We start from the raw sequence: 27862 nt of genomic DNA, 5'->3' as shown, positions 1-27862 counted from the left end.
AAGCAAATTCCTCCAATGCTATTAAACATTTTGCAAATAAATCCTTTTTAAAAAGCATGCAAACTTGGAACAAGAAAGAATTTGGCTCGTAGGTGGTGCTGAAGCAGCAAGTCAAACTGTCCTCTCAGAGAGTTAAGTCTCTTTCAAAATGCAAATTAAACACCTGCCATTTTGATTTACATTCCTTGAGTTTCCAAATGAAATTGGGGGAAAAATATTTATGTGAATCAACTGACATGCATTACCCAGGAACATGCCAAATTCATCAGTGCATTGTCAGCCAAGGGGGTGTTTCAGGAACAGGATTTTTGGGGAAAGGATGGGTTTGAGGTATAACCAGGGCATAGTTGCCACTGGTACGTGCAATAGTTCAACACTCCTGTACCTGAATAATTACCCGGCGGCGAACGACCCTGGTAGTTACCATCTCTTCCTCATCTGAGCTGACCTCCAGCTCACCTAATTCCTCTGCTAGCTCCTAGTGGAAGCATGGAAGCATTGCTCTCATCATACGGGTACTGTACATATGAATGAATAATTGGGCCTCTTTCTAATAACACAACGAACACCATACAAACGCTTGCTGGAATGAGATACACTGCAAAGTATGCTATATTACTTTTCTTTCTATTTTGGGGCTGAATGTTTGAAATCTTCTTTGAACATTTGATGTTGCAAAACTGAGGAAACCTGCCTTCAACTTTCTTTCAATACCATGTACTACAAGAAGCACACCAGTGGGATAATGCAAATATAGTTACAACTTCATCTTCCATAAACCCAATTAGACTAAACAGATAAGAGTTTCCAACAAATTGATAATTATGAACTAGATCAGTGTTTCTCAACTTTTTCTTCTCCACGGAACCCATTTAAATATCTTTTGTGGCCATGAAACATGGCCAAGGACCACCACGACTTAACTCAAGATTTACATCGTAATATTTCTTCAAGCCTCCGTGGACCCCCCGTGACACCATCACAGCCTCCCAGGGTTCCGTGGACCACTGGTTGAGAACCACTGGACTAGATTATATTGCAAGTTTGAGTTAACTAATAATTACTATAATTGCTTCTGTGTTTTAGCCAGTAAAATATATGTATAATTCCTTTACACTTAGAAAACAGTTAATTTTGTTTTAAATAGTTCTAGGTTAGTTTTGAAATCCTTTTCACTTTTGCAACAGCAGTGTCTTCAGGTAAAGATCCTGGAAATAAAATGTTCTCACTACATATTTACTGTTGTGATTCTTCTGCAATGGGAGTTGGGACACGTTTCTTAAAGGCTCATAATGATGATTGAGTTGCCATGGTAGCAACTTTCGAAGTGCCAGGGAGCTGTGAAGAACTATAGGTGGGATGCATTTAGGTTACTGCTCTATTGGTCGGGCCAAACATCATAACTTGTGAGTTTTAAAGGGAAAAAAATAAATTATTTTCTATGGTTGAACAAAACCCTTGAAAGAAGCGGTTTGGTGAAAGACCTCTTTTTATACTAAAGTAGCCATTCTTTTTTTCTGGAGAACTGGTAGCGGAAATTTGAGTAGTTCAGAGAACCAGCAAATACCACCTCTGACTGGAGATTTTACAATATCCTTCCCCTGCCACGCCCACCAAGCCACGCCCACAGAACCGGTAGTAAATATTTTTGAATCCCACCACTGATCCAAAGGTGCTCCTGGATGTACCCATGTACAGGTAGCCCTCAACTTACCCCCATATCTGAGCCCAAATTTTCTGTTGCTAAAGGAGACATTTGTTAAGTGAGTTTTGTCCCCATTTTATGACCTTACTTTCCACAATGGTTAAATAAAATCACTGCAGTTGTAACACAGTTGTTAAGTGAATCTTGCTTCTCCACTGACTTTGTTTGTCAGAAGGTTGCAAAAGGTGATTGCATGGCTCTGGAATACTGCAACCGTCATAAATATGAGACAGTTGCCAAGCAGCTGAAATTGATCACATGACCATGGGAATGCTGCAACAGTCGTAAGTGTGAAAAACAGTGATAAGTTACTTTTTTTCAGTGCCATTGTAACTTCAAATAGTCACTAAACAAATTGTGATAAGTCAAGAACTACCTCTATTTTTGCCTGTTTGTTTCATTGTTTTCCAGTGAGTGAAACTGTTGTGCATGGTCAAGGATAGCTTAGGAAGCATCCATACAACCCAGCTTTTCCATTTAGAGACAGATGTTCCATGCATGCTCTTAAATATTCCCAAACAGCTCTTTGGAAAAATGTGTAGCTGTATTATTTTCTGATTTAACTGATTTTTGTAATGCAAATTTTTTACAAGTCTCAATTGCCATGGGACAAAAGTACATTTTCATTCACAATCTAATTACTAATACATTCTTTGAAGGAATTGAAATGTGAAAAGTGTGCAATTTTAACGAATTCTTATTTTTCTGAAAATATGTATGTTTGGAAAAGCTTTCAAAATATTTCTTGCCTTTTTTTCTTTCCAGACAGAAATCAAACAGTAAAAAAAAAAAAAGTATTTTAATCTTGCTATTTTTTCTTTCTTTCAAAGAATTCTTCTTACATCCATTTCATATTTTTCAGTTCAGGCTTATTCTGTTCTTATTCAGATGATAGCATCTTTTTAGTTATATTTCTCTTTATTCGCTTTTGTGTTAATGCTTTACATTTTTCAGTGCGTTGTCTTTCAATTGTATTTTTGCTAGAATTGTATTTTAATCTACAGTGCGAACTTCTCTTATTTCTTATTATCTGGGTGTACTGTTCCAAGTATTAAATACAATTACATTAAAGACTTTCTTCTTCATTAATTCTTCAAAGGGCACTACTTCATGAATCATGTTAGTGTTACAACTTACTTTTTCTAACAATTCTTCTTCATGTCTTTCTAATTCTTCAGGCTGTTCATCAGTGGATTCAACAATCACCAGACTGGTTTTCCTTGGATGCATATCTTCTTGCTGAAAGTAATGGTCTTCAGGTTCTTCCACAATGGGAGAATCAGTTCGGTCACTAGATGTTGGAGTATGCAGTGGTGGCTTTTCAAGATCTTCACATCCTGCGGTGGAATCCTCAGGCTTGTCACTGGCAATGCTGGTTGTTTTCACACTTTGGGGCACTTGTGTCAAATCTGCTCCAGAAGTTGCGATACTGTTAATAAAGATTGGAGGAAACAAATGATTAGTTCTTCTAGTCTGTCTCTGAGGAATAAGATTTATTCTAAAGCCACTTGGCTCTGTTTTGAAAAGTGGCACGTAATGTTTTGAAACGAATAACCCGGGGTAAAATCGAGTGAGAATACAAGTGAAAATTCAATACCGAGTGTCAAGACTACAGATCTAATATTATTCAAGTTATCATATTCCTTTGGAAAAGACTAGAACTGCAAGTAAACTGTTTCATCAGACAAAAACAAGCATCTAGCAATATTTTGTATAGACATTTCTGTTAAACCAGGGGTGTCCAACCTTGGCAACTTTAAGACTTGTGGACTTCAACTCCCAGAATTCCTCAGCCAGCTTTGCTGACTGAGGAATTCTGGGAGTTGAAGTCCACAAGTTTTAAAGTTGTCAAGGTTGGACACCCCTGTGTTAAACCAAAACAGTCTAGCTTTCCAGTACTCCATTATGATATATTTTGATTTTGAGTAGTGGAACTTTCCTCCCCCTTTAAAAAAATATTTGGCTTTCCTGAATTCTTGTAAGCAATTTCACTGCTCCCATTCATTCCATTTGTTCCATTGCCACCACAGGGTAGAATTAATGGTTTTCTTTCCAGTCTGTCATGTGTGTCATAACAATTGTCTCTTTGTGACTATTTAATTGAGACTAGTATTACATAAGTGCCCTTATTCTAAGTAAGTGGTTCTCCACGGAACCCTGAGGGACCTCAATGTCATCACAGGGGGTCCATGAAGGCATGAAGAAATCTTATGATTTAAATCTTGAGTTAAGTCTTGGAGGTCTATGGCCATGGCCTGTAACCACAAAAGGGATTTAAAGGGGGTCTGTGTAAAGAAAAGGTTGAGAACCTATTTATTTCCAGGAACAGGAATAGGCAAGCTCAAGGATTACCCACTTTGGGAATCTTTGGCCTCTTACTGATTGACACTCCTCTCATGGAAGCAATGTCTGCTCCTCAATGAAAATTTCACCCAGTAATTCAGTATCCAGAGAACCTTGGCTGATCTCACCATGAATTGAGCTTCATTCAAAATAAAAAGAAAAAAGAAAAGAACCATTATCTAACCCAGTCAAAATTTTGCCATGCTAAAAACACGCTCAGAAATATGACAAATAGTTAGAAACAATAATAAAATTGTATTGTAACTAATTCGATGACTATTTTTATTTAAGTTAAGAAGTCCAAGAATATTTTAAAATGATATATCAGTCATATATTTGCTTTATTCTAAAGTTTTAGAAATTATTTAGCTCGTTGATTTTTTTTCTTGGCGAAATTGAAGGATTCCTAGTCTTGCAAAATTTGTATTTGTTCCTTGCTTGTGAAACATGATCTCTATGCAATAAATATTTCCTGTTGTTATATATGATGCCCTACTGTAGAATTCTTACACATACTCTTGTGTAGTAGGTGAATCTTCTGTTAGCTCATGAGGCTTCCCTGAGAATTCAGCTTTCACATGATCTTTCTGTATTTGGTGTAGTAGTTCTACCACAGATACTTCTGCCTCAGCTTTTGATGTGCCTTCATGCAAGGGTGAGCAACTGAGAGAAAGGTCTTCTTCTGAAACAAGAGGAGGATGATCTGATTGCTCACTGTCTTTAGAAAATGAATATTCTTCCTCTTTTTTATCTTTTGTGCTGCATAGATCTTCATGAAGTGCAGAGAAACCTGAAGGCAAAATAAAACAACAATCATTTAATCTTTATAAATGAAGTAATTGCTATCTAGATGCAGATTTGTAATAATGTGATGTGGAGCAAAGATTTCGTGCTAAAAGACCATATAACCAGCAACTCCACAGCTTCAAAACATAAATTAAAAGTTTGTTATATTTAACCATAGATAAATAACCATGCCATGCATTCAAAAGTAAGAACTTGCTAGTGATTTCTAGGAATCCTATCTATAAAACTCCATATAGCCAGAATTTCAATAAAGGAAAGTATTTGTAGCTCGGGGTTGAAATGAGGGTTCCTCAGTGCTCACTAAGCTTGATTGTTTTCTTGCAGACATTTCATTACCCAAACTACTGTAGGTAACATCATCAGTGCTAGTAAAGAGTGGGGTTTGCTCTCAATTTATATTGTAACAGCTTGCCCTATCAGTGTTGGTGGGAGTGGTCTTGGAGTTCTTTGGTTGGGTTGTTTACTGTTAGCTTGTTTGATAGTTGCTTGATTGGGGTATTGGTAACTTCTTTATAATGCCTTGGTAAGGCCACACCTGGAATATTGCATCCAATTTTGGTCACCATGATGTAAAAAAGATGGTGAGACTCTTGAAAGAATGCAAAGAGGAGCAACAAAGATGATTAGGGGACTCAAGGATAAAACATATAAAGAATGGTTTTTGGAACTCGATATGTCTAGTCTTATGAAAAGAAGGACTAGGGGTGACATGATAGCAGTGTTCCAATATCTCAGGGGCTGCCACAAAGAAGAGGTAGTCAAACTATTCTCCAGAGCACCTGAAGGCAGGACAAGACGCAATGGGTGGAAACTAATCAAGGAGAGAAGCAACTTAGAACTAAGGAGAAATTTCCTGACAGTTAAAACAATTAATAAGTGGAACAACTTGCTTCCAGAAGTTGTAAATGCTCCAACACTGGAAGATTTTCAGAAGAGATTAGATTTCCTGCCTAAGCAAGGGGTTGGACTAGAAGACCTCCAAAATCCTTTCCAACTTTGTTATTCTAAATTCTGGTTTGATGTTAATCCTGTAGTTAAATTGTGCTCATCTGGGTCTTAATTGTTGGTATTGGGGGATGTTTTGGTCTTTTTGTTCCCTTTTTGACTTTTTTATTGTCTCGTTTACAAAGTATGTAGACATTGTTTATAACTATATGTCTATTAATGGCTAATTTATCAGAATACCAGGCTTCTAGAAAGGGTTTTTGGACTTGGGTTTGTTCTAGGACAGAGGTGTCAAACTCGCATCATCATGGTGGCATCATGTGATGTATAGAACTTTCCCCCCTTTGCTAAACTGGGTGGAGGCAGGGCCAACATGTGATGCATCTGGCCCGCGGGCCGTGAGTTTGACACCCCTGGTCTAGGATGATCAGAGTTTTCCAACTGAAGCTATAATTAGCTTTGTCCATATGTTGTGAAAGTAGAGTTTTCATCATGTCTTCTGACTGCTATTTTGTGTCCATGGATGCATTCTGGCAGTCTTCTTCATGTTTGTGCTATGTAGTGGCTGTTGCAGTCATAACACCATATATTGTAGATAATTCCTGGTGTTTTTTTTGCCCTGGGGATACTGAGTTTTTGATTTACTTAGTTTTGGAAGACTTTAGTTGGCTTGTGCGCTACACTGATTTCATATGGTTGTAGTAGTCAGTGGTTTCTGAGATATTCTTGATGTATGACAGTGTTATGCTTTTTACGGCTTGTGTTATTTGTGCTATATTGGTTTGAGTGGTCAGGCACTTTTTGATAAAGTTGCATGGACTCATTTTATTAGAAGATGTTGTATAGCTGCTTTTATTTCCTTTTTCTGCTGTTCAGGTTGCTGCAATGAATTTGTCCTTGTCTAAATAAAGTTCTTACGCAGCTTCTCTTATGGGAGGTTGGACTATTGCTTTGGTAGTGGAACACTTATTAGTGGTATGGGCGGTTTTTCTAGTCTGTGTTTCTCATTTCCCATTGTGGTTTCTGCTGATCAGGATGTCCAGGAAGGGTAGTGACTTGTTGTTGTCTTCTTCTCTGGTAATCTGGATTTCTTTGAAAATATTGATGGTTTTATGGGTGGCATGGTGAAGTGTCATCTAGAGAATTTCAATATGCAGATCTACTATTGACCTCTCAATATTTGGTGATGATTCTCTTCTAATCATTACTATTACAATGTTGAAAAGCACTATATTTATTCCTATATGAACTGATGAGAATGCTCTCTTTAGTATAGAATCACTGGTAGTTATCTCAGTGATAGCTGATGGGTGTTATTTGATAACAATCAGTTACTGAATAGTAATCATGCATGTGTTAGTTACTGAATAGTAATCATGCATTCTCACCTTCACTATGATCCAGTACTATTGTCTGTTCAATTTCTGCATAGGTGCGACCATGATCTCTGGACTTTTCCATACTACTTTCCATTAGGTGAACAATATCCATTCGATTTATTTTTTTAAGACACTCTGTAAGACCTGAATCTGTATTATGGAAGAGACAGCATTTATTTTTAACAATTTGTATGCATGAAGAATGCCATCTACTCAGTTTTTGGATAACTGCTGTGAAGTCAGCCAATGGGAAGGGAGAGTGTCTCTAATCACTTGAAAAGCAGTGGTTATTTATTTTTCTTTCTTTTTGATCCTTCTAGTTGTCCTGATAATCACAGTTATATATGATTGATTGTATTCTTGGGGAGGGATATGAATTGCCTCCTGAAATAGCTTGAAAGACAATCTTCCAAGTAACAATTACCCACTAAATACTGTATATTCAGATATATAAAAAGGGTGACCATGTGATAGCTCTGTACAGGTTATCCATACTTCTGAAGCAAGCAGCCCCAAATGTTGCACTATTAATGGAATGTCTCTTCATTCCAATAGTAAGTACTTAACTAGGAGATTCTAACAATATAGGTAGCCCTTGATTAGTGACTGCCTCGTTTAGTGAATATTTGCAGTTATGGTGGTGATAAAAAAAGTTTACTTTATGCCCAGTCTTCGCATTTACAATCTTTACAGGCCTGTAAAAGAAAACTGAAATGACATAATAAGCGTAGTCACAATTTCACTTAGCAACCTTTCCAGTTAATAATATGATAGAATTTCCAGCACCAATTGTGGTAACTAAATAAAGATTACTTGTACATAATATGGTACTAAAAAGATACTAATTATCTTGGTTGCTTAAATGAAATTATTTCTTGGGGATGAAGTAGCTAATAAGAGTAGGGTTACTGTTTATATTTTATTTATAAGCTGGCCCACATCACGGATGTGAGATTGGCAACTATAGTATATAAATTAGTTAAATACACTATAAATAAAAAATAAAAAATATGACTTTATGAAAGAGTTCTTATATATTACCTACCTCTCAGAAAAAAAAATGGAGGAGTACTACTAATGTTTGGCAATCATATTAGGAAGGAAAGACATGTCTATTCACAGAACTGTCTTATTCTTTTGAGTATATACAAATACAGGGTATCGTGGAGAATACACAGAATTTACCTGGAAATTATGCAGGTACAGTTGCTCTGAAAATGACAATTGCATAGGAAAGTAAATTTATCCTACCCTACTTGAATCATTTTTTAGATTAAACCATACTACCTTCAAGTTATTATTTGTCTTCCAAGAAAGCATATAAACAGAATATGGGCATGTTAATTTATACCATTGGGATATGAACAATTCTATATCATTGAGAACATAGAAAAAAGAAATATTAGAAGTCATTTTCATCAGTGCTGTAATCTCAGTAGACAGTGTAGCTACATTTAGAGGCAGATTAGATCATAGATAATTATCATCTATAGCAGTCCATACTTAGTATGAGTGTCCTTGTGTGTATGTAGGAGCTTTATATTGGTTTGCTTTTGCATGACACTTGCATTCTCTTAGGTACACTTGGCTGTCAGAATGGAAGAGGAGTGAAGGATGGTAACTGCTAAAATAAATATACCAGTAGCATGCTTTCCATCTCTTTCCAGCCAATATTTCAGTAATGCATGACTCTGATCCTGAAGGGAATTAGGATTCTCAATCCGAATTTGATGAATTTGTTCTTCAGTGAAATCCAATTCTCTTGCTAGCTCTGTAAGCACAAAGTATTCAGATAATTTTGACCAGTTGCAATTCTTTATAAATATCACTTATTGCTATGTTTAGATTACAATTCTATACTCACCTCAGAATAAACACATAGACACACACACATCTATATATCGATTTCTCTCCCTCCCTCCCTCCCTCTGTCCAGATACATACATAGGTAGTTCTGATAATATTTAACAGCATTGCCAAAATTATAGATGTTTTTCTTTACTATATATATGGAACATTTTTAAGGTTATACTTGAACTATGACTTATACAGTTGCAAGCCAGTTATAATTACTATACTGCATTTGCTCACTATTACCATAATGTTTATTTAATTGAAGAATTCTCTGTAGCTTCAGATCAGGAGTGGCGCTCTTTCTACCCCTTTTTCATTCTTCTGGGCTCCCATTCTACAACCATCAAATTTTGTGGGAAAATTGCTAGATTATATGAGTATGCAATTCAAATAGGTGCATTAAGACTCCAATAAGTTTAATGCATCTACCTGTAATATACTTTTAAAATGAGACTAACATTCTACTGTTTTTATGGAAAACTTACGCATGGGTTCAAACTATATTTAAGTATTTTTTAGAAATACGGCCCAGTTTCTATTAACCTTAATTCAAAACAACAATAATACATCTGCATTACTCCTTAAGTACATAGATCAGCTGGTCTTCTACTACGTATAAAACAGATCATTCATATTTAGTGCATCTCAAGAAGAACTGAAAGATTTATAATTAGAATTGTTATTTTCTTTATCCACCTTTCCTTTTTGTTCTAACAATAAAACATAATTATATTTATGCTGCATTTTGGTGGCCCAATTTTGCACTGCATTACAATAGCCCAATTTTGTGAAGTGGCATTTTTGTGAGAGAACAGCAAATGCTGTTTTTCCCTCATATTTGTTTCTCAAATTTTTAAAACTATCCACATTCCTCAGAGAGGGACTATGGGGAACATGTTAGCTTGATCCCCTTGGCAATGACTTTTTGGAAATTACTAAACACTGAACTTTTCCAAAACGTTTTTAGGAAATGATAAATTTTGCTGTTTAGATTTCCATTTGTTTATTTAAAAAAAACTATCTGATGTTCTCAGGTGGTTTTAAATGGACATGGTGCTTTTTCTTTATTGTGGGCATTTTATAGTATTTTGGCATTTTGTGAACCACAGTGAGTCAGCAAAGATTGTTAGTAATAATAATAGTGTATATTTATTTTAGGACATATTTATTTTAGAACCCAGTGTTATAACTTCATGTGTTCATATTTATATAGCAAGAAAGTATACATAGATATACCAATTAAATTTACACCATGCTAATAATACTAAAACTTCATCACATTTTACTGAATAGTGATTCAGAGAAGAGTTAAAATCAAAGGAGAGATTGGATTGCTATTAGCATTTTTGAATTACAACTGTTCAATTGTCTTGTTTCTGACAATTAACAACTGTGATCTCTCCAAGATTATACTTTACCTGTCCAGCTGAATCCAAGATGATCAGCAATATGTGCTAATCTTTCTTCTAGTCTTTCCTGATCATCTTGTTGTTCTAAAATAAGATTAATAGGACAGTTATTTATTTGTATGAAAATAATTTAAAAAAAATGAAAGGAGTCTCCATAAAATAGGCCAGTGTTTTTAGAACAGTAGCTGCTTTTAAGGGAATTAAAGGCCTTGATAAATGACTAGATTTAAAATATTCTACTCTTCAGCATTCATTAAGAATTTCTTTCAAAAATATGCATTAATATGTTATTGGAAACACTGTCCTAAATTTTATGTAAGTTCCCATCTATTTTAAATAAAATAAAACAAAGGGAAACTAAATATTTTGCTGGGACAGAGATGTTATTTTTCCATGCTACTTCGGTTAACAAATTAAATGCGTATTTGTGGCCTCTAGAATCACTCTGTGTCTTCTTCTCAAACACTGAACCACATTTTAAGCCACACAACTTCTAACAGTTACAGCAGATTATGAATTATTATGTCGGGATGATACATTAAATCATATATTTAACCCAACATTTCATGTTTTCCCCCCTCAATTTTTTCCTTCTTCACAAAAGTAGGCATGGAAAAGCAAGTACAAACTTGTTTGGAGAAAATATGCATAAAAGCAGCAGGAAAAATAGATATATCCAAAAGCCAAGGCAGTATCAGCAGAGTTTGAGTTTTTGTTTTCCCATAGACATATTTTAGATCTTCAAAAAGTCTATTAGGAAATATATTCATAATTCCACTATCATTTTTCCTTAGTACTCTAGAGTACTACTGTAGGAGTGGATTCTTAAGGGGGGAAAAGTACATGAACATTCCTCTCTAAATTTTATAGGACTGAATCAGTACATTCAGTATTTGAAAACAGCCTTCAGTTAATTATGGAAGCGAAGTTCAGTATGTTTCTAGATTCTGATAACTTTGACACATATAAATGGATCTACATATCCAGAAATGGTAATCTTACCTGTCTTTTTCTGTGTCAAAAATATTTCATTAAAAAGATTCAAGCAGAGTGATGAAAAATCAAAAACTAAAACTTGCATTGGTCAGTTGTACTACAAATGAAATAATGTTATAAGTTTATTAGTGTTACTACAACATTCAGGAAGTGTGTGTTTTTCACGTGAGAAAGCTTATTTTGTTATATTTATGCTTTCCGTGAACATTTGCATTGTGCAATCTTGAGATTGTTTCAGAGACAGTAAAATACATAAAAAACACAAAAACAAACAGAGCTCACACCAAGCACATTAATAAACATAGGAAGCTTTTTAAACAACACACGAACCACGCACCAAGAGCAGAGCAAGGAATAAAATAGAAGAAACAGGCAAAACCTTGCGATTTATGACATGCGTAGTAGCAAAGGGAACCCAGTGGCTGGCAAATACCTTCAACATGGTCAGGGACATTTTCATCAGGAATACGTTCAATCAGAGTCTCAATGGACTCATCCCAAATGGGCCTGGTGTCAAAGATGTCCTCGGCAAGTGACTGCTGAGTCTCAATGGATGGCACATTTTCAATAACCGAAACTTCTAGGGCACTACTACTTTCATCATCTGAAACTAACTCTTGTTCTCTCTCTGACTGTGTAAGTCTATCCACTAACTTGGAAGCTTCATCGCTAATCTCCTCAAAGAATTCTATGGAATTTTTGTAAAGCTCAAAAAAATGTTCCTTACTTTCTTTTGAGGGACTAACAGCATTTCGGGAAGCTGAGGCACTTCTGCTCTTAACAGGTAATCGTGAAGAAAATATCTTTGGTCGGGCAGTCATCAACTCATCTGATTCTAGTTCGAGCTTCATCTCACCCACCCTCTCTCTGGTCTCTGCTTCTGCCTCAGTGTAACTTCTAGCTTTGACTGAATGCTTAGCTTTTGAGTCCATGGAGGCACTGGCATCAGATTCAGATTTGCTCCTAACGTCTTGTTTCATAGGTAGCTTGTCGGTTACATCAGGGACTTTAGCTGATTCTGACTGCCAGGCACGTGTTTCTGTTTCTAAATTAGATTCTTGCTCACCTCTTTGAAAAATTGCCTTAACTGGAATTTTAGATTTTGGTTTGGAAGCGTCATCCTGTGGTTCTTCCAGGTTGTCTAGGAAGCCAATTGAAGAAAGGCTCTCAGCTTCTGACTTATCTGATGATGGGAATGTAGCTGGAGTAGCCCTAATGGGGATTTTGGATTTGCTTTCACTAGAAGGCACACTCTCCATGACAGCTGTGGGGATTTCAATCACAGATTTCTGTTCCTCTGGGGAGGAATCTGGGGAATCATCTTCTTTGTCAGCACAAACAGACTTAGTGACTGTGGAAAAATTTAAGTGTACATCAATCACTGTCTGCTCAGGAGAGATAGGACAAGGCATCTGGGAGCTATCAAATGTCTCACTAGAGGGAAGGTCATGATCAGAAGCTGTTCTTTCTTTCTTTGGTGATTTTGAAGAGGCTGAAATACCCATTTTAATAGGAATTCGAGACTTAACATCTTCTTTTGTGCTACATAAAGCAGCAGTCTCATCCTCTGATACAAATATAAGGGGACTTTTCACAGCTGTTTCTGCTTTATTAAATTCAGAAGGTGCAACTGAAATAGAAGTTTGTTCCTCAGAGGGACATTCTAGGCTTTCGGCTTCTCTCATTTCTTCAGATAATGACACTTCTTCCTGAGATGGCTCTCCCATCTGGAAAAAGTCTAAGCTTTCATCAGAATAATTCCTTTTAGTCATATCAATGGCACCACTCCTTGTCATTTCAAACAATTTTCCTTCCTGGAAAAGAAAGGGATTTGGTTCACTGGAAGGAGTCCCGTCTTCAGTAGGTGTTCTGGCTGGTGTTGTATCAGGTGTGGTGCCTTGTGATCTCCTGTCTACCATTAAGCCAAATATTTTTTGTTCTTCCTCCTTCACTCTAGCCTCAAAAGCATCATCATCTTCACGAATTTGACTCCACTTGTCAGAATCCACATCTGTCCTAGTGATAATTACTTGGCTAATTATTTCTTCAGCTTCATACCTGATATCTTGTAGAGCAGCTTCATCAAGTGATGTAGAGACTGATGCCGAAGATGCTGAAGCTGGTCTTTTATGAAAAGTGTCCATTTGCTTGGATTCTATCTCCATACAAATACCTTCTGGGACCTGAACTTCAGAACCTTCTGACAGTGTTCTAGAAAGAGAAGTCATGCTTCTACCTTCAGTCATTTTAGTGCTTTCTTTATCACAATAATATTCATCAAATGACTGGTCTATTCTTGCTTTTAAATTAATTTCTGTACTAATTTCATCATTAGTAAAAAAATGTTGTGAAGGGACATTTTCATAAGGGCTTGTTATAGGCAAAGCACTACTTTTGCCAAATTCTTCTATATCACTTTCATATTTACTTTTTGGGGTTGTTGGAGATGAGTATTCCGTGGTGTTCTCTATGCTAGGAAAGGCCCTGTCTGTCATCTCTAACCTATGATCTGTTCCAGCCATATCACTTCCCAAAGGGGAGTGGCCAGGTGAAACATCAGTAGCCAATACATTATTTTGTGAAACACAGCAATGAGAAGTCCCAGATGTACAGGAGCCCTCTGAAGTTCCTTCCATGCTAACTAAGTCATTTGGTATTACCCCTTCAGAAGCTACACTATCTTTTAAAGAATCATCCTGCTGGTATGATGCCACTGAAGTTTCATATAATTCAGTAATTTTTTGAGCATCATCATCAGCAGAATGGTAGAAAGATTCCTCAGGTGGCATCATAGGGCCATTAGGACTAACTGTGTCACTCTCATCTGTACTATAGCACTTTGATTCACTAGCCTGTGCTATGATACTGGCATCAGAAGCAAGTGAAGTATCACACGACATTTTGGTTTCCTCCGTTGGTTTATCAGATTCTGTGTTATCCTCCTCAGTACTGAATGCTTGCTGCTTAGACTCTATAGGCTGAAATCCTGTCTCTTCAGGACTGGAACTAGAATCCATATTGGAAAGATGAGGTGAAGAAGGTTGCAATCTCATTGTAGGTTCCATTAACAGCCCAGAATCAGCTTCTCTTTTCAGCTTTGTTAATTCTGGCTCACTTTCTGAGGATGAAGAGCTCTTTCTAGATACAACTCCAGAAGACATTATTGTAGATAATAAAGCATTATCTTCTAGAGTTGTTGAAGGCAGCCTTTCAGTTTCAGAAGCACCTTCTAAATCAGAAGCTGAAATATCATCTTGTTTGAAATCCTTTCTAAAGTCCCTCTTTTGTTTTGCTTCCTGTTCCAGCTCATCAAACATCTTAATTTTGGCCGCCATTTTAAACATCTCCTCTTCTGGAGTGACTCTTTTCTTTGGTTCATCTTCTGAATCATCTTCATTAACCTCAGGAATTACTGCGGACTTGGGTATATTTGCAAGAATCTGTGATTCAGTTATTTTTGGTGTGATTTCATAGCTAATTTCTTCAGAGCTAGGAGTCTCAGGTGAAAGAGGACTTTTTCCTGAGCTCTCCAAAAGAGATGTTTGTTCTAAACTGTCATCTTCGGCGCTTCCATCAGGATCACGTAAGAGTCTAGATCGTACAGCTGCTAGTTCTGGGAAGTTTTCAGCTTTAGCAGGGGCAGCCTGAATTGGACCAGGACCTGGAAGGAAGCCAGCCTTTGATTTCTGTTCTATAGGGCTACTTTCCAGAGAATCACGACAGGGGGATTCTTTGGTTGGACTAGGCTCAAGGGAATCGGGTGTTTTACGTGAAGAATTATCTTCCAACACTGGGCTTGCTTCCAATGAATCTTTATGACTTATAGCTATGGATTCATCTGCAGCTGGGCTAAGACCTTCTCCCTCATGGCTAGGAAATGAAAGCTCTAGTCCTCTGCTAATGGTATATGGCTCAAAGGATGTATCCTCATCTTTTTCAATAAAAGAATCAGTTGGTTCAGCTAATTTAGTTAAATGTCTTTGATCTGCCAGCACTGATGATTTATCATGGAGAGCATCTTTATCAATCAGAGTTGAGCTAGAATCTAGGCCTTTGGAGTGTTCTTCTGACATATGATGGGAATGGGATTCTGTGGTTTCTGTCATATCTTTTAGGTCTTTGTCACAAATAGTAATTTGCTTTTCTGTTGGAGAAAGCCCCTTTGGTGAATGAGTTTCTGAAGTCCTCTGCACTGCACTGGCTAATATAGTTTCTTCCATCTGGTCAGCAGTCTCTGTTTTCTTAGATGAAAATGGAAGGCTCTCGGGGCTTGTTTCTGGAGTTTCTGCCAAGCCCTCGTGCTTATAACTTTCCTCAGAGCTGTTCTGGGGAGTTCCATCAAGCAGGCTACCAATTGGAGAGTCAGCTACGCCTTCATGTTTAAGACTTTCTGAGCTGCCATCCAAAGCACCACTTTGCAAGGAGAGTGTGGGCAAAACCCCATCTTTCACATATTCTGATGGAAATGTAACATTGAATGGACTGGTCAGAACTTGATCTAAGTGAAGCTCACCTTCCTCTGTAATTGAAATATGCCGCAACTGTTGGTATTTATCATTATCTTCCAGCTCTTCTTTTATGACATCGGAAAAATCAGTTGATGTCTTTCTAGCTGGACTAATCTGAAGCTCAGTATCCCCTTGGTCATCAAATGTCAGGGCTACATCTTTGGATTTTTCTTCAACAATGACAGGAGGTTCTTTTTTTCTGTCACTCTGTGGTTTTGTGATTAAATCTTTCTTCAAGATTATATGAGGTATACTCTGCGTGATTTTTTTAGATTGCAAACCTACCTCTGCCTGAGGTTCCTGGTTCTTTTTGCTTTTAGGACTGTCTTTTTTATGTGTGTCTCTAGAGGTTAATGCTAGCTTCTCTTCACTTTCTGCCTGAGTAGCTCCTTTTTTAGTTGTCCCTTTGTCAGAATCCTGTTGTTTCTGCTTTACAGACTTATGCTCAAAAAGTCCAGCTTTATGCTTTGATGGGTCTTGACCTGACTGGAAAGCTTTCATTAGTTCACGAACAGACATAGTTTCCTCAATTCTTTCTGTTTTAGAAGATGGTGACACAGAAGGCTTCTTGGATGTAGGAGAAACAGGAGGCTTTTTAGCTGTGGGAGAAACTGATGGCTTTTTAACTGTGGGAGAAACTGGTGACTTCCTTGATGTGGGAGAAAGAGTTGGCTTTTTTGTGGTAGGAGAAACAGCTGGCTTCTTAGTAGAAGGAGATGACAGTTTAGAAGGAGAGGAAGAAGCAGCAGAAGTCTTTGGAGAAGGTGGAATCTTTGTGGCTGATGGAGAAGCTGAAGTCTTTGTGGAAGAGGGAGAACCTGGAGGTTTTGTTTTACAAATAATCTTTTTAGTCTGTGATGGCTTTGTAACAGGCTTCTCAGATGCCTCTTTTCCTTGAAGTCGAACTGGCAACTTTGAACGGCCTTTCTGTTCATCTTCTACTCGCTTCTGAAGAGCTTTCACTTTATCTTTAATTGACCCAATAGGGGTTTCTTCTATAACTGGAGACACAGCAGTATCTTTCACAGGCTCTGCAGTAGATAATAGTTGTTCTTCATCTAAAGATTCCTCTGAACTGAATTTGTTTAGCCCTGAAGGCTTATCCTTTTCTTGGGTTTCTTCAACCTTTAGGTTTAATTTATCTTTTAATTTCTTTCTAACAGGTTTTTTAATTTCCAGGGTAGGTTTGCATTGATCTTGCTTCTTTTTGTCTTTTTTATCTGCTTCAGAACCTCTGCTTACAACAACAGCTTCAAATCTTTCTTCTACTATATCTTCTTGAAATGGCTGCGGTTGCATTTCATTCAAAGACACATAAACTTTTAGATCCTCACTGAGATAATCAATCATTCCTGTCATGTCTTTTGTTTCTTTCTTTGATTTTCCTTTGCCTATTCTCTTTTCTACACAAATAGGCTCACAAACTTCCAAAGGAGCATTTTGCTTGGCCTCTTCAATTTCTTCATCACTTAAAAGAACCCAATCTTCTTCCACCAACTTTTCTTCAGAAGCAGATCTCTGCAAAGCTGGCTTTTCTTTGGGGCAGCTCCCACTTCTTAGAATTTCATTCACTTTTTCCAAGTCTTCTTTAACTCTTTCTACAATTTCAAATGGTTCTCCAGGCTCTTCATCTGCAGCTTTTGTAAGATCTTTCACCTTAATAGAATCTGTTTTTTCAGAAGAATCTGTTGTCAAAATTGCAGTCATTTTTATCAAATCTTGTTTCATCTCAGAGACTTCAGACAGCAAATCTGGACTTGCTAGAACAGGAACATCATTGACAAGATGGCTTTTCAGGACAGATGTTTCTGTAGATTCTGTTTCGTCATCATCTTTGATGGAAATAGGGGAAAACATTGGAAATAAATGGAAATCAAAAATAGAGATTGTCAAATGTAATCAGGATTGAAATGACTGTTTTTGATTGCAGCAGTAGGAGGATCAACAAAATGGTCTGGGAATGGTGGGTCCACAAATCTGATGGTGGAAAAAAAAGCAAAGCAAAGCTAATAGGGAAAACTGAAAAGGAAAGTAAGCAGGAAATAACTTGCTTAGTTTTGCAGTCCAACTCATCCATACACACAAACACCAAAGCTTTTATAAACCAAGACACCATAAAAACAAATTCAGGAAAGGAAAAGAAAGTGTGGAATTTACACAAAAATAGATATCTCAAGATTGTTCAGATGTTACAGATCAATGCTAAAATAAAAACAGAACAAAAAAAGGATTGTAATTGATTGAAAACTGATATCCTCAAAGAGAAAGCCAGTGGTAGCAAACTTCAGAACCATAAGTAGCTATTATATAAACATGATTCAATAATCAAAGTAAAAATATCTATGTTTACATTTAATTCTACAATACTTTACAATAAATGAAATACACTGATATCTGAGGTAGCTGCAAACCGGCATTTCATCTAAGGGGAATCTTACATCCAAATAATGACACAGATACAAGACTTATTTCAAGAGGCATGGTCCTATTTTGGAACATCCTCATATTGAAATAAATAAGTAAATAAGATGGGAAAATAAGGGGAGGGGGGTTAATTAAAACACCACCACTATAGAACAGAGAATTCAAATGTTCAGGGAGAAAATGTAATGAATGGCAACCAGAAACATTCATACAGAGATATACAGACACAAACATACACACGATATATACATACACATATATATATGTAAGCCAAGTTATTTCCATGCAAAGCAAAGCTGTTGCATACATTGCAGGGTAACTATTCTTACATTAAAAGAAGCCCAATAAAACTTAAAGGTTAAAAATTAAAATGGAATTAAATCATGAGGAAAATACTGTGGTGAAGTTTGACTTTCTATATCCAGTATACTTCAGTATACTGATTTGGGGGAAAAAAAACCCATTGGATATGACAAGAATAAAGATTAAAAGTTTTGCAGTAAGGCTCCCTTTAGAGAAATCAAGGACTTAATAGCTATTTGGAATTTAGTTTGTCAGTCTGTCTTTTTTCATGATCAGCCAGCTGTGGCTGTGGGCTGTGGATATTAGAGATATGCCCAATGCTATTTGTATATATTCAACTTGTTTTTCTTTCTCTTTTCTTTTTTGTGATATTGAAGAGTTCATTCTAATTGCTGTTGATGAAAGCTTACTAGTACTCTTCTAGTAGAACAGGTCATGGTATATATAAATAAAGTAGTATATCTACTTCTTGAATAAAGTAGATTTATTTGCCAAATAACAAGGTGTGATTTAGCTACTGCAATTGTCAAATAAGATTTGACTGAGTTAGTGGCTGATTGACAACCTTATAAAGTAAACCAGATAGCAAATACAACCAGCTGGGCTAATTGTATTTTACTGTAAAGTTATCTTAACAGATCTTTTATGTAGATTTATCTCCTTTACAGGCCACGAAACTGGGGAGGGACTCTTTTGAGCCTCTTACCCTGCTGAAGGCTCTTCCTGCCGAAGGCTCAGCTCCTTTTTATCAAATTGTTCCCTTCATTGCTCTCTTTGTTTTGCCTCCCAAGGTCACTCCCACATACTATTATATTGATTTAGATAGGGTTGTTGGATTACTAGTCTCAACTACCTGTTTCTGTAATGTGACTTAATTCTCTGTATACTTTTCAGCAGCTATCACAAGATACACAACATATATCTGGCAGTCTAGCACATGAATGCTTGTTTCAAATAGCCATTTGTAGCATGATGCAGAGAGTCAGTTTGGTATAGAGATCAAAGGCACCAGACTAGAAACCAGGAGACTGTGAGTTCTAGTCCTGACTTAAACATAAAACCAGTTGGGTGACTTTAGGCTTGTTATTCTCTCTCAGCCCTAGAAAGAAGGCAATGGCAAACCACGTCCAAACATGTTTTCAAGAAAATGGCATAGATTTGTACAGGAAGTTGCCAAGATCACCTAACTTTATCCTCATTTGTGGCAAAAATAATTCATTGCCAGCAAACAAAATTCTAAGAGATGATTTTTTTTCCCCAGAGAAATACTTCACCAGAGTATTAAGACATAGATAGATGGTTTAAAGATCTTTGTTACTGTTAACAGTATCACTTTTATACTAGCACCTAGGGATTTTCATGTGAATAATTTTATGATGAGTTTTGACAGTGTGAATATTTTAATTTTTAAAAGTGATACTGTAATTAGTTTATGAAATGAAATGAATTCAGGTCACATACTTAAAATAAGAGGGGGAAGGTGTTACAATATATAGAGGGCTAACAGCAATAGCAGGGTTACCAGGTAATTTAAAAAAAACGAGAATGCTTAGATGAACTAAATATTTTAATTTTAAATTATTAATAACAAAATAACAGGTTTCATCTACAGACTATAGTTAGAGTATTATAATCTTATATTCATAAAGTTAATATGATCACCAGTGGCAATTAAAATTTACAATCCTTTTCATGCTTTATTAGATAATCCATGCAGACCAAAATAGTTTTATTAAAATCTTACGTTTTTCTGATGTCATGTCAGTCTGAAAGAAAACAAAGAATGAATGGGTTATAGAAATATAATGTTACAGTAACCAATGGAAACTATTATCCTGAACTATACTTTAGGCTACTATCTTTCATTTTACAAATGAACATGAAATTAACAGCTCAATTCTAAATATTCTCATACAAAGAAGAACCAAACTGGATTTTTCTTGATAAATGTTCTTAGGTTTGCAGTTAAGTTAGTTACTTAAGAGTGGTAGAATTAGCCATGCTTTTAAGTCATTAGTGATCATGAATTCAATTTACACACACAATGCTAATGGTTAATTGTCTGTATTTATACTAGATGTTAAAAAGTGAGGGCAGAAGCCATTCAATTGGACAGGGTGAGATGGTAAATAATACAGAAATGGAAAGTGGGTTATTTTTAACTTGCACTTAGGAAAGTATTTTGAGAAGTTAATAGCAAAAATGGGAATATACGATACAGCTAAAAATAGTCTAAAGTCTTCTTTAAAGATTCAAAGCATTTATATTTATATTTTTGCCATGTTTTGCCAGAGAATAATCTATTTTATTAAAGTATTTTTAAGTGTAGGATACTATATTTTTACATGGTATTTATTCTTCTATATTTTTATTATTTGTATTTTCTTCTAAATACGTTTGAAAGTTCTATTTTTATTCATACATCTATTTATTTATATGTTCTTTATCGGTCATCAACTGAAGATGTTAAGTGTTAATTAACTCATGATTTTATATTTACAGAGCATCATTTCCCACTAGAATTTTAAAACTTTTCTTCTACAATTTTTTTACTTTTTTACTTTTTTTACTTTTAATAATTATCCATTGTCTGCATGTTTCTAGAAAAGCCTTATGAGAAAAACTATTTCATCAAAATAACTCAACAGGGAACAGTTTTTGCTTACTGCAATTCAGATCATTTTGCACTGTTGCGAAGGTAATTATAATGGAGACAAATTACAACAGAACGACTCCAATTAACTGAAAAAACTCTACAATTGCAGTTATTTTTAGATATTATATGTCGGTATGTGCTCCTTTCAAAATCCAAGAAAGAAATACTCAGACTCCATGGTTCAGAGCAAAGTTCTTCTTTTACTGGAAGATGAAAAGGAAGCTACAAATGGAATTCCGAAAGTGAGAATTTGGCGCGCAGATCACACATACAAAGAAATGGAATTGTTCCCACCCCCCAAAGTCCAGAAGTCTCTGCCAATTAAAAGTTCCGAATATGATCATGTGAGCATCTTCAGGTAGTGATGAGGCCTCTGTCCGTTGACCTTGACATATTTTGATAAGACCTCGCAGCTGCGCAAAAAGGATAGAGGCTAGGAAAGAAATGGAAAATTGGAAAGAAGAAATCCCCCCCTTCTTCTGCCCACAGTAAAAGAATGCAAAACACCTCCAGCTCTCTTCCCCCCCACAATTACCCCTCCCCCCCGTTGCTAATGACAGCCGAAAGAAGTAAGCCTAGTAGTAGAGATACTAAGGGAGAAATAAAGGATAATAGTTGGGGTACCCGAAGAGATCTTGAGGCTGACATTATAAAAGATTCTAAGAACTTAAGAAAAGACATCCTTTCTTTCTAATTACTGTTTTGCTTGACATTTATTCCTGGATAAAATTGCTAAAAGAACAAACTTACCTCAACTACAAGGATGTAAATATAAAAAGTTAAATCAGCTGTAGCTTGAACTTTCATTATCCTTTGAGGGTATCATTAATAAATATGTAAGCTTTCACATCAGAAGTAGTGGAGTGGAGTTTTTATATAAGCTATGTTATTAAAGTAGTTTAGCTAATTTACAGATATACGTTTTATATATTTAGATAATTTACTATTGTATATGTGTCTCGTTCATTGGTAATATATATTGGTTCAAATTAGCAATTAACATTTACTGCTTATAAATATATATATTTCTTTTTCTCTTTCCGTTAATCTCTTCTCTCTTTCCAAAACATAAAATGTAACAGAATAAATATGGATCATAGAGAGTTTATACCTGCATTGATTGCAAAGGGCTTATGAAACTTGGGCCAATATCTACATGAAATAATTAATTTGAGATGGAGCCACTTCTGGTCAATAGGCAATAAGTTGTTTATACTTGACATAAAGTCTTTTGGCATTCAACTGACTGCTCTTTCCCAATTTAGATCCGTATCCTAGCAATTTTACAGCATAATTAGCAAAGTTACCTCTTCTTCCTGTTCTTGATCTGATTCTGATTCCTTTAATCCAATATGCCATGCAAGAAAAGAAAAACAGAGCAAGGAAAGATAGGGTGCAATTAAAGGAAAAGTATGATTTCTGGACACATTTAATTGGTAAGAATACATAATGAATACAATTTTTGCACTGTCTCCTAAGAAGGAAAGAAAAGAGAACAGGAAAGTTGGTTCAAGTTAAGAAAAGTGGGGATTTAAGTAAGTTCAAAGAAGAAAAGCTATTTCAGGTTGGGATTTTTGTTTGATTATTATGTATTAAACTTACAACACTGTTTCTCAAATATGCCAAAATTCAATCTGTGTAGAAAAGTTTCTTAAAGATATTTTCTTAAAAATAACAAGAAAATGTAAGCATTAGGATAGATTTATATTTGTGTCACTAGTTAAGTTTCAAATTTAATGTTGCTATGTTTGAATTGCATTGAAAGTTAGAATATTTGTGGTATTCCTGTTCATTTAACTAACTATATGAGTCATCTATGAATGACACAATGCTGGAAAATAAGACTGTTTGGGGCTGAGCAAGAAAACTATAAATAAAAAATGCCAGATACCGAATCTACTTTAAAGTTGTCCAGCATTGCTCTGCTAATCAAGTGCATTATGTATGTAAATGCACACAGAAATGTCTTAATTATCATATGAGTGAGTGATAACAATGTTGGTTGTTATGAATTATTGACAAATATTAACTCATCCTAATGAGACATTGCTTCCATATAGTGTTGAAAGTAATCCATATATATGACCCTAAACACTCAGGGAAGCTAGAAATCCTCTGACAGGAAAGAATGTTACATAATTTATGCACCCCAAATATGCGATATTAAATCATGGATATTTACATAATGCTATTGTGAATTTGTGAAAAACACAAAACCATAGAACAAGTTTAGTACATCTTAAATTACAGTGTACTAGTGTAATATATGAGCAGGTTATATTTTAACTGAGGAGTACCTTTGTGTACACTGGTAATGTGATATTCAGATTGCAGATAGCTTGATGTACCAGACCTCTTGAAGATTTAGGCTCTTTCATAAATGACAGACGTCCACAAGATTCTTGTGTTGTATCCCGAACCTAGTGCAGAAAAATAGCAGGAGTTCAAACTCAACACTCTGAACATGTCAGTACTGCATGTATCTCTTTGTTGGTGGGATATGGGCAATAGTGTATTGGCTTCCAAAGTAATATCTTAAGGAGAAATCCTAACTTGCAAGGAATACAGCTGGGTTTTAACTGTGATATGCTGACAAAAAATGTGCCAGAAATAATCAGTACTTTCGTTACTCTCAGCAAGTATTACTGCATGTCACAGATAGAATTAAAGGTAAAATCTTCAGTTGACCAAAGCATGATGAGTGGTGGAGGGCCCATCTGATGACAACTGTTACTGTGTTGTCATTTAGTGTGTCACTTACTGTGACTTAGAATGAAAAGGGTAAAAAGCATGCCTATGAACCAGGCAGAATTAAATACTATAGATCTGAAGGAAAATAGTCTAATCTTATTAAGCAGAGTTGCTTTCCAAATTCTCATGCACTGAAGACTGCAGGTCACAGCCCTCATATTATTGCATACAGATATCCCTGCAGTTATTTCTTGTAAACTATTATACTTGACCATGTAGTGAGAACATTTGTACTTCACTGTATCAAAATCAGTTTAGACATAGATTACCAGAGATCTACATTCATGTATTTTGTCAAAACCCTAACACAACAAACTTGTATAATTTACCAGAATAGGACTGAACAGATATACTGCTTTAAATATTTAGTAGTAGTTTTTCATGACAACAGACCATGGAAAGTCTATCATGAATATAGTCAGCAAATGAAGTCATGATCTGAAGAGACTACATAAAGTTTACTTTACTCCAAATAATATGAACTCATACTTCTCATAATAAAGCTTTATAAAGCTAAAATGCTAGTCTAAATATTTTATGCAGCTCAAGTTTACCAACATATGAAGAAAAATGCCCCCCAAAAATGCAAACCAAGTTTTAAGGTCATTATTTGCCATACTGTAGGATACTCCAACATTGTACTCAGGCTTGAGATGGAGATACCCCAAATTGGGTAAACAATGGGACACGAAGGGTAGCATGTTGGAAATACTTGGACTTAGAGTTGCTATTGCTAGTTTTAGCTGCTGCTTATGGACAAAGGCAACAGAACAGGAATTAAGAATATCTGCGGGGCTGTAGATTCCTTATTAACTTTGACTATGCTCCAATCAAAAAGCTAGTGTTAAAAATATTGAGCTATATCAAATTATGCCCAAAGTCAGTTAACTCTGTCAGACTAAGGATATTGCTGGAGATAGGCTTCTGAGAGCCATAAAGTATTTGCACACCCTAACTTCCTTTAGTCTAAGGAAAATATTTTTCAGGGCCAGGCAAATCCTCTCATCCACATTATCACATGACAGATATACCAACATTCTTCAATCACAAGGAATTTGATCAGTATGATGCTACATGTCCTTTTTTTTCTACTAAATGTTATAGGGATCTTCAAAAGGACCATCTCTTATGAACTGCACCTGGGTAAATGTCTGGTTTTTATGTCCACCTTCTTTTTCCAAACTCATATCATGGTAGCCAAATGTAATATTATAGCTATTAAAAAGAGGCAACAGTTAACTTCCAACCCAACCTGACAACACTTTTTTTCTGATTTAATTTGGTCATCCATATAGCTGATCTTTGGAAATAGATTTATGCAACATTTGAAATTTAGTTAATGAATATTTACAACAAGGTGGAGGTGAAGGTTTAATTATGAATCAAACTGGAGTTATCCAGCTTGCTATGAGTAGGTTTGAAAATACAAATACATGGGTTGACAAATAGAGGCATGTCCAAAGAATGGTGATAATGAAAGAACTAGGGATGAAATCTGGAAAAAATTATGCAATATTAGGAATCAATGGAATTCAGAGGAATATGTTGGGAACTCTGCTAGGTTCCATTATTGGCTGAACAGAAACAAGTCAAGAGACTCCAAAAAGTGATTGTGCCATTCATATATCCAAGAACAAAAGAGTATTATATCTGTTCAGTGGATATCTGCTTAAAAAAAGTTCTTAAGAAAGGATACAAGAGTAAAAAAAGTGTATATATGGGACAGAAATGTCAAGATTGGATCTTGTAGAAAAATGGATATGCTAGAAAAGGGAAGAAACATGCGTAAACATAAAAAAGATTACAGGAAGATATAATCTATGTTCTATATGAAACAATGTTAAAAGACAGATTAATTTCCCAACAGAATAAATAGAAAGTGGATATATGGGATTTGAAACTGTTTAGGACAAAATCAAAATAATCATATTACAAAGTGCCAAAATGTGTGTGGAATATTTTACAGGTTAGAGTGGGAGTAATATATTAAACAGTGGAAATTAATCAAATGTTGACTAAGAACCTTAGTGATTATATGATTCTGTACAGAGCAATATAGATCTGAGTATAGTAAAGTATAGTATCAGAGACTAAGGCAGTGAAATTTGATGGGAAAATGGAATAATTGCAAGTTATTTTACCAATAAATGGTAAAAAAACTAAAACAAGTAAGTGGATTTATATATGTTGATAGAATGCTACCAGGACAGAAAATTATAAACTCTGCAAATGCTGATAATAACTAATATATGGCAACAGATGAATGAATATTTATTAAAAGAAGCAAAGAGTATAAGGAGTGTTTCAGCCTACTTTGTGATATGAAAGTGAGCCACAAAAGTGAGGTTTTGTGCCACAAAAACCACAATATGCTGAACATACTGGAAATAAGATTCTTAAGAAGTCTGTGGGATAAAAATATGAGATACAGAATGTATGGATGTTGATTGAATATAGACAGAATATAATACTGAATGACCAATAGAAAAAATAAACTAAATTGGTCATAAAGGGACAATGACTGTAGATCAAACTGCAAAGCAATAGATGAAAGAAAAGTTCATTATTCAAGAGGAACAGGGTATCATTCTGAGACTGATGAAGAGAATCTGGCAGATAGATAGCTTGAAATGGGGAACACATGCCATTTCAGAGGTAGCCTACAGATTGCCAATTCAGAAAACAAGTTTCTAAAGGGGAGAACAAATGTATAATAATAATAATAATAATAATAATAATAATAATAATAATAATAATAATAATAATAATAATAATAATAATAATAATAATAATAACTGGGCTGAAATGTCCACAATATTCCTAAATTAAACCATACTATCCTTTTCAGTCAGAGCTTGCGTAAATAAGAACATTATATTATTATTTATTCTAGAAAGTACTAAAGGTTTTGCAGACCCCTAAAAAAATTAAAACACAGAACAGGTAATTAATATTATATACAGGACATTATTTGTTAGCATCTAAATGGAATATATGGACAATCCACCTTTAAAAATTTAATTATCATGGTATTGCAGTTTTTTTGTCACTTACCTCTCCCTTCTCCTGAGGGTAAATAACATAGACCAATACACTATAACTTTATTATTGGTATTAAAACAAAATATTTATATCAAAATTACCTTGACAAATAATGGAAGTCTATTTTCTTTGAAAGCATAAAAACTGAATATGTGATGTTGGCCACTCTTTGTTAATGGTATTAAATTCCCAAAGCAGTCCACAAATATAGGTTTTCCTTCTAATACCTACATATAATTAATAAGAAAATAAAATGTTCATTAATTTTGTTCTTATTTTTATTTTGGTTAAGTTAGAATATATGATTACCCTTATTTTTTAAAAAACATTATTAATATAAAGAAATAGGTTTCCCCTGTCTTCAACTCTAGGGAGTGGGATTCATCTCCATGTTTTAACTGATGGAGCCAGTGTTGTCCAAAGACTCTTTCATGGTCATGCGGCCAGCATGACTGTATGCCAACATACACAGAAAGCTGTTACCTTTCCACTGAAGTGGTACCTATTTATCTACTCACATTTGCATGCTTTCAAACTGCTACCTTAGCAGTAGTGGGGCAAGCTCACCCCACTGCAATTACAAATAAACAGCAACAGCATATATAGATTAACATGTATGCAAGGAATTCTAAATATATACAAATGCATTATTTTCAGACAATCAACGTTTCTTAGTAATACATATATGCAATATGTCTTCAAACGAATGCAAAATGCTGAAACGTTTTAGGAATTTTTGT

General features: G+C 35.4%; 1 protein-coding gene across 7 annotated transcripts in view; it reads right to left on the bottom strand.

The window, feature by feature from the left end:
- ANK2 (ankyrin 2) overlaps positions 1–27862 on the bottom strand; it is a 276460-nt gene that overhangs the window by 9186 nt on the left and 239412 nt on the right. For 5 of the 7 annotated variants that reach the window (XM_087935981.1, XM_087935982.1, XM_087935980.1 and 2 more), the window contains 11 exons: positions 27224–27349; positions 23627–23749; positions 22637–22669; positions 20418–20439; positions 11872–17778; positions 10452–10526; positions 8819–8950; positions 7189–7329; positions 4565–4838; positions 2843–3134; positions 386–478 (listed from right to left, as the gene is read on the bottom strand). In XM_087935981.1, the coding sequence (XP_087792107.1) occupies positions 386–478; positions 2843–3134; positions 4565–4838; positions 7189–7329; positions 8819–8950; positions 10452–10526; positions 11872–17778; positions 20418–20439; positions 22637–22669; positions 23627–23749; positions 27224–27349 (7218 nt within the window). Of the gene's footprint in view, positions 1–385; positions 479–2842; positions 3135–4558; positions 4839–7188; positions 7330–8818; positions 8951–10451; positions 10527–11871; positions 17779–20417; positions 20440–22636; positions 22670–23626; positions 23750–27223; positions 27350–27862 lie in introns of all 7 variants that reach the window. The other 2 variants (XM_087935977.1, XM_087935983.1) reach the window with 2 other exon arrangements.

The sequence above is a fragment of the Pseudonaja textilis genome, chromosome 6, assembly GCF_049901715.1.
Source record: "Pseudonaja textilis isolate UNSWEBS1 chromosome 6, rPseTex1.2, whole genome shotgun sequence".
NCBI classification, from domain to species: Eukaryota; Metazoa; Chordata; class Lepidosauria; order Squamata; family Elapidae; genus Pseudonaja; species Pseudonaja textilis.
Note: the sequence above shows the minus strand (reverse complement) of the source record. Positions and strands in the feature narration are given on the sequence as shown.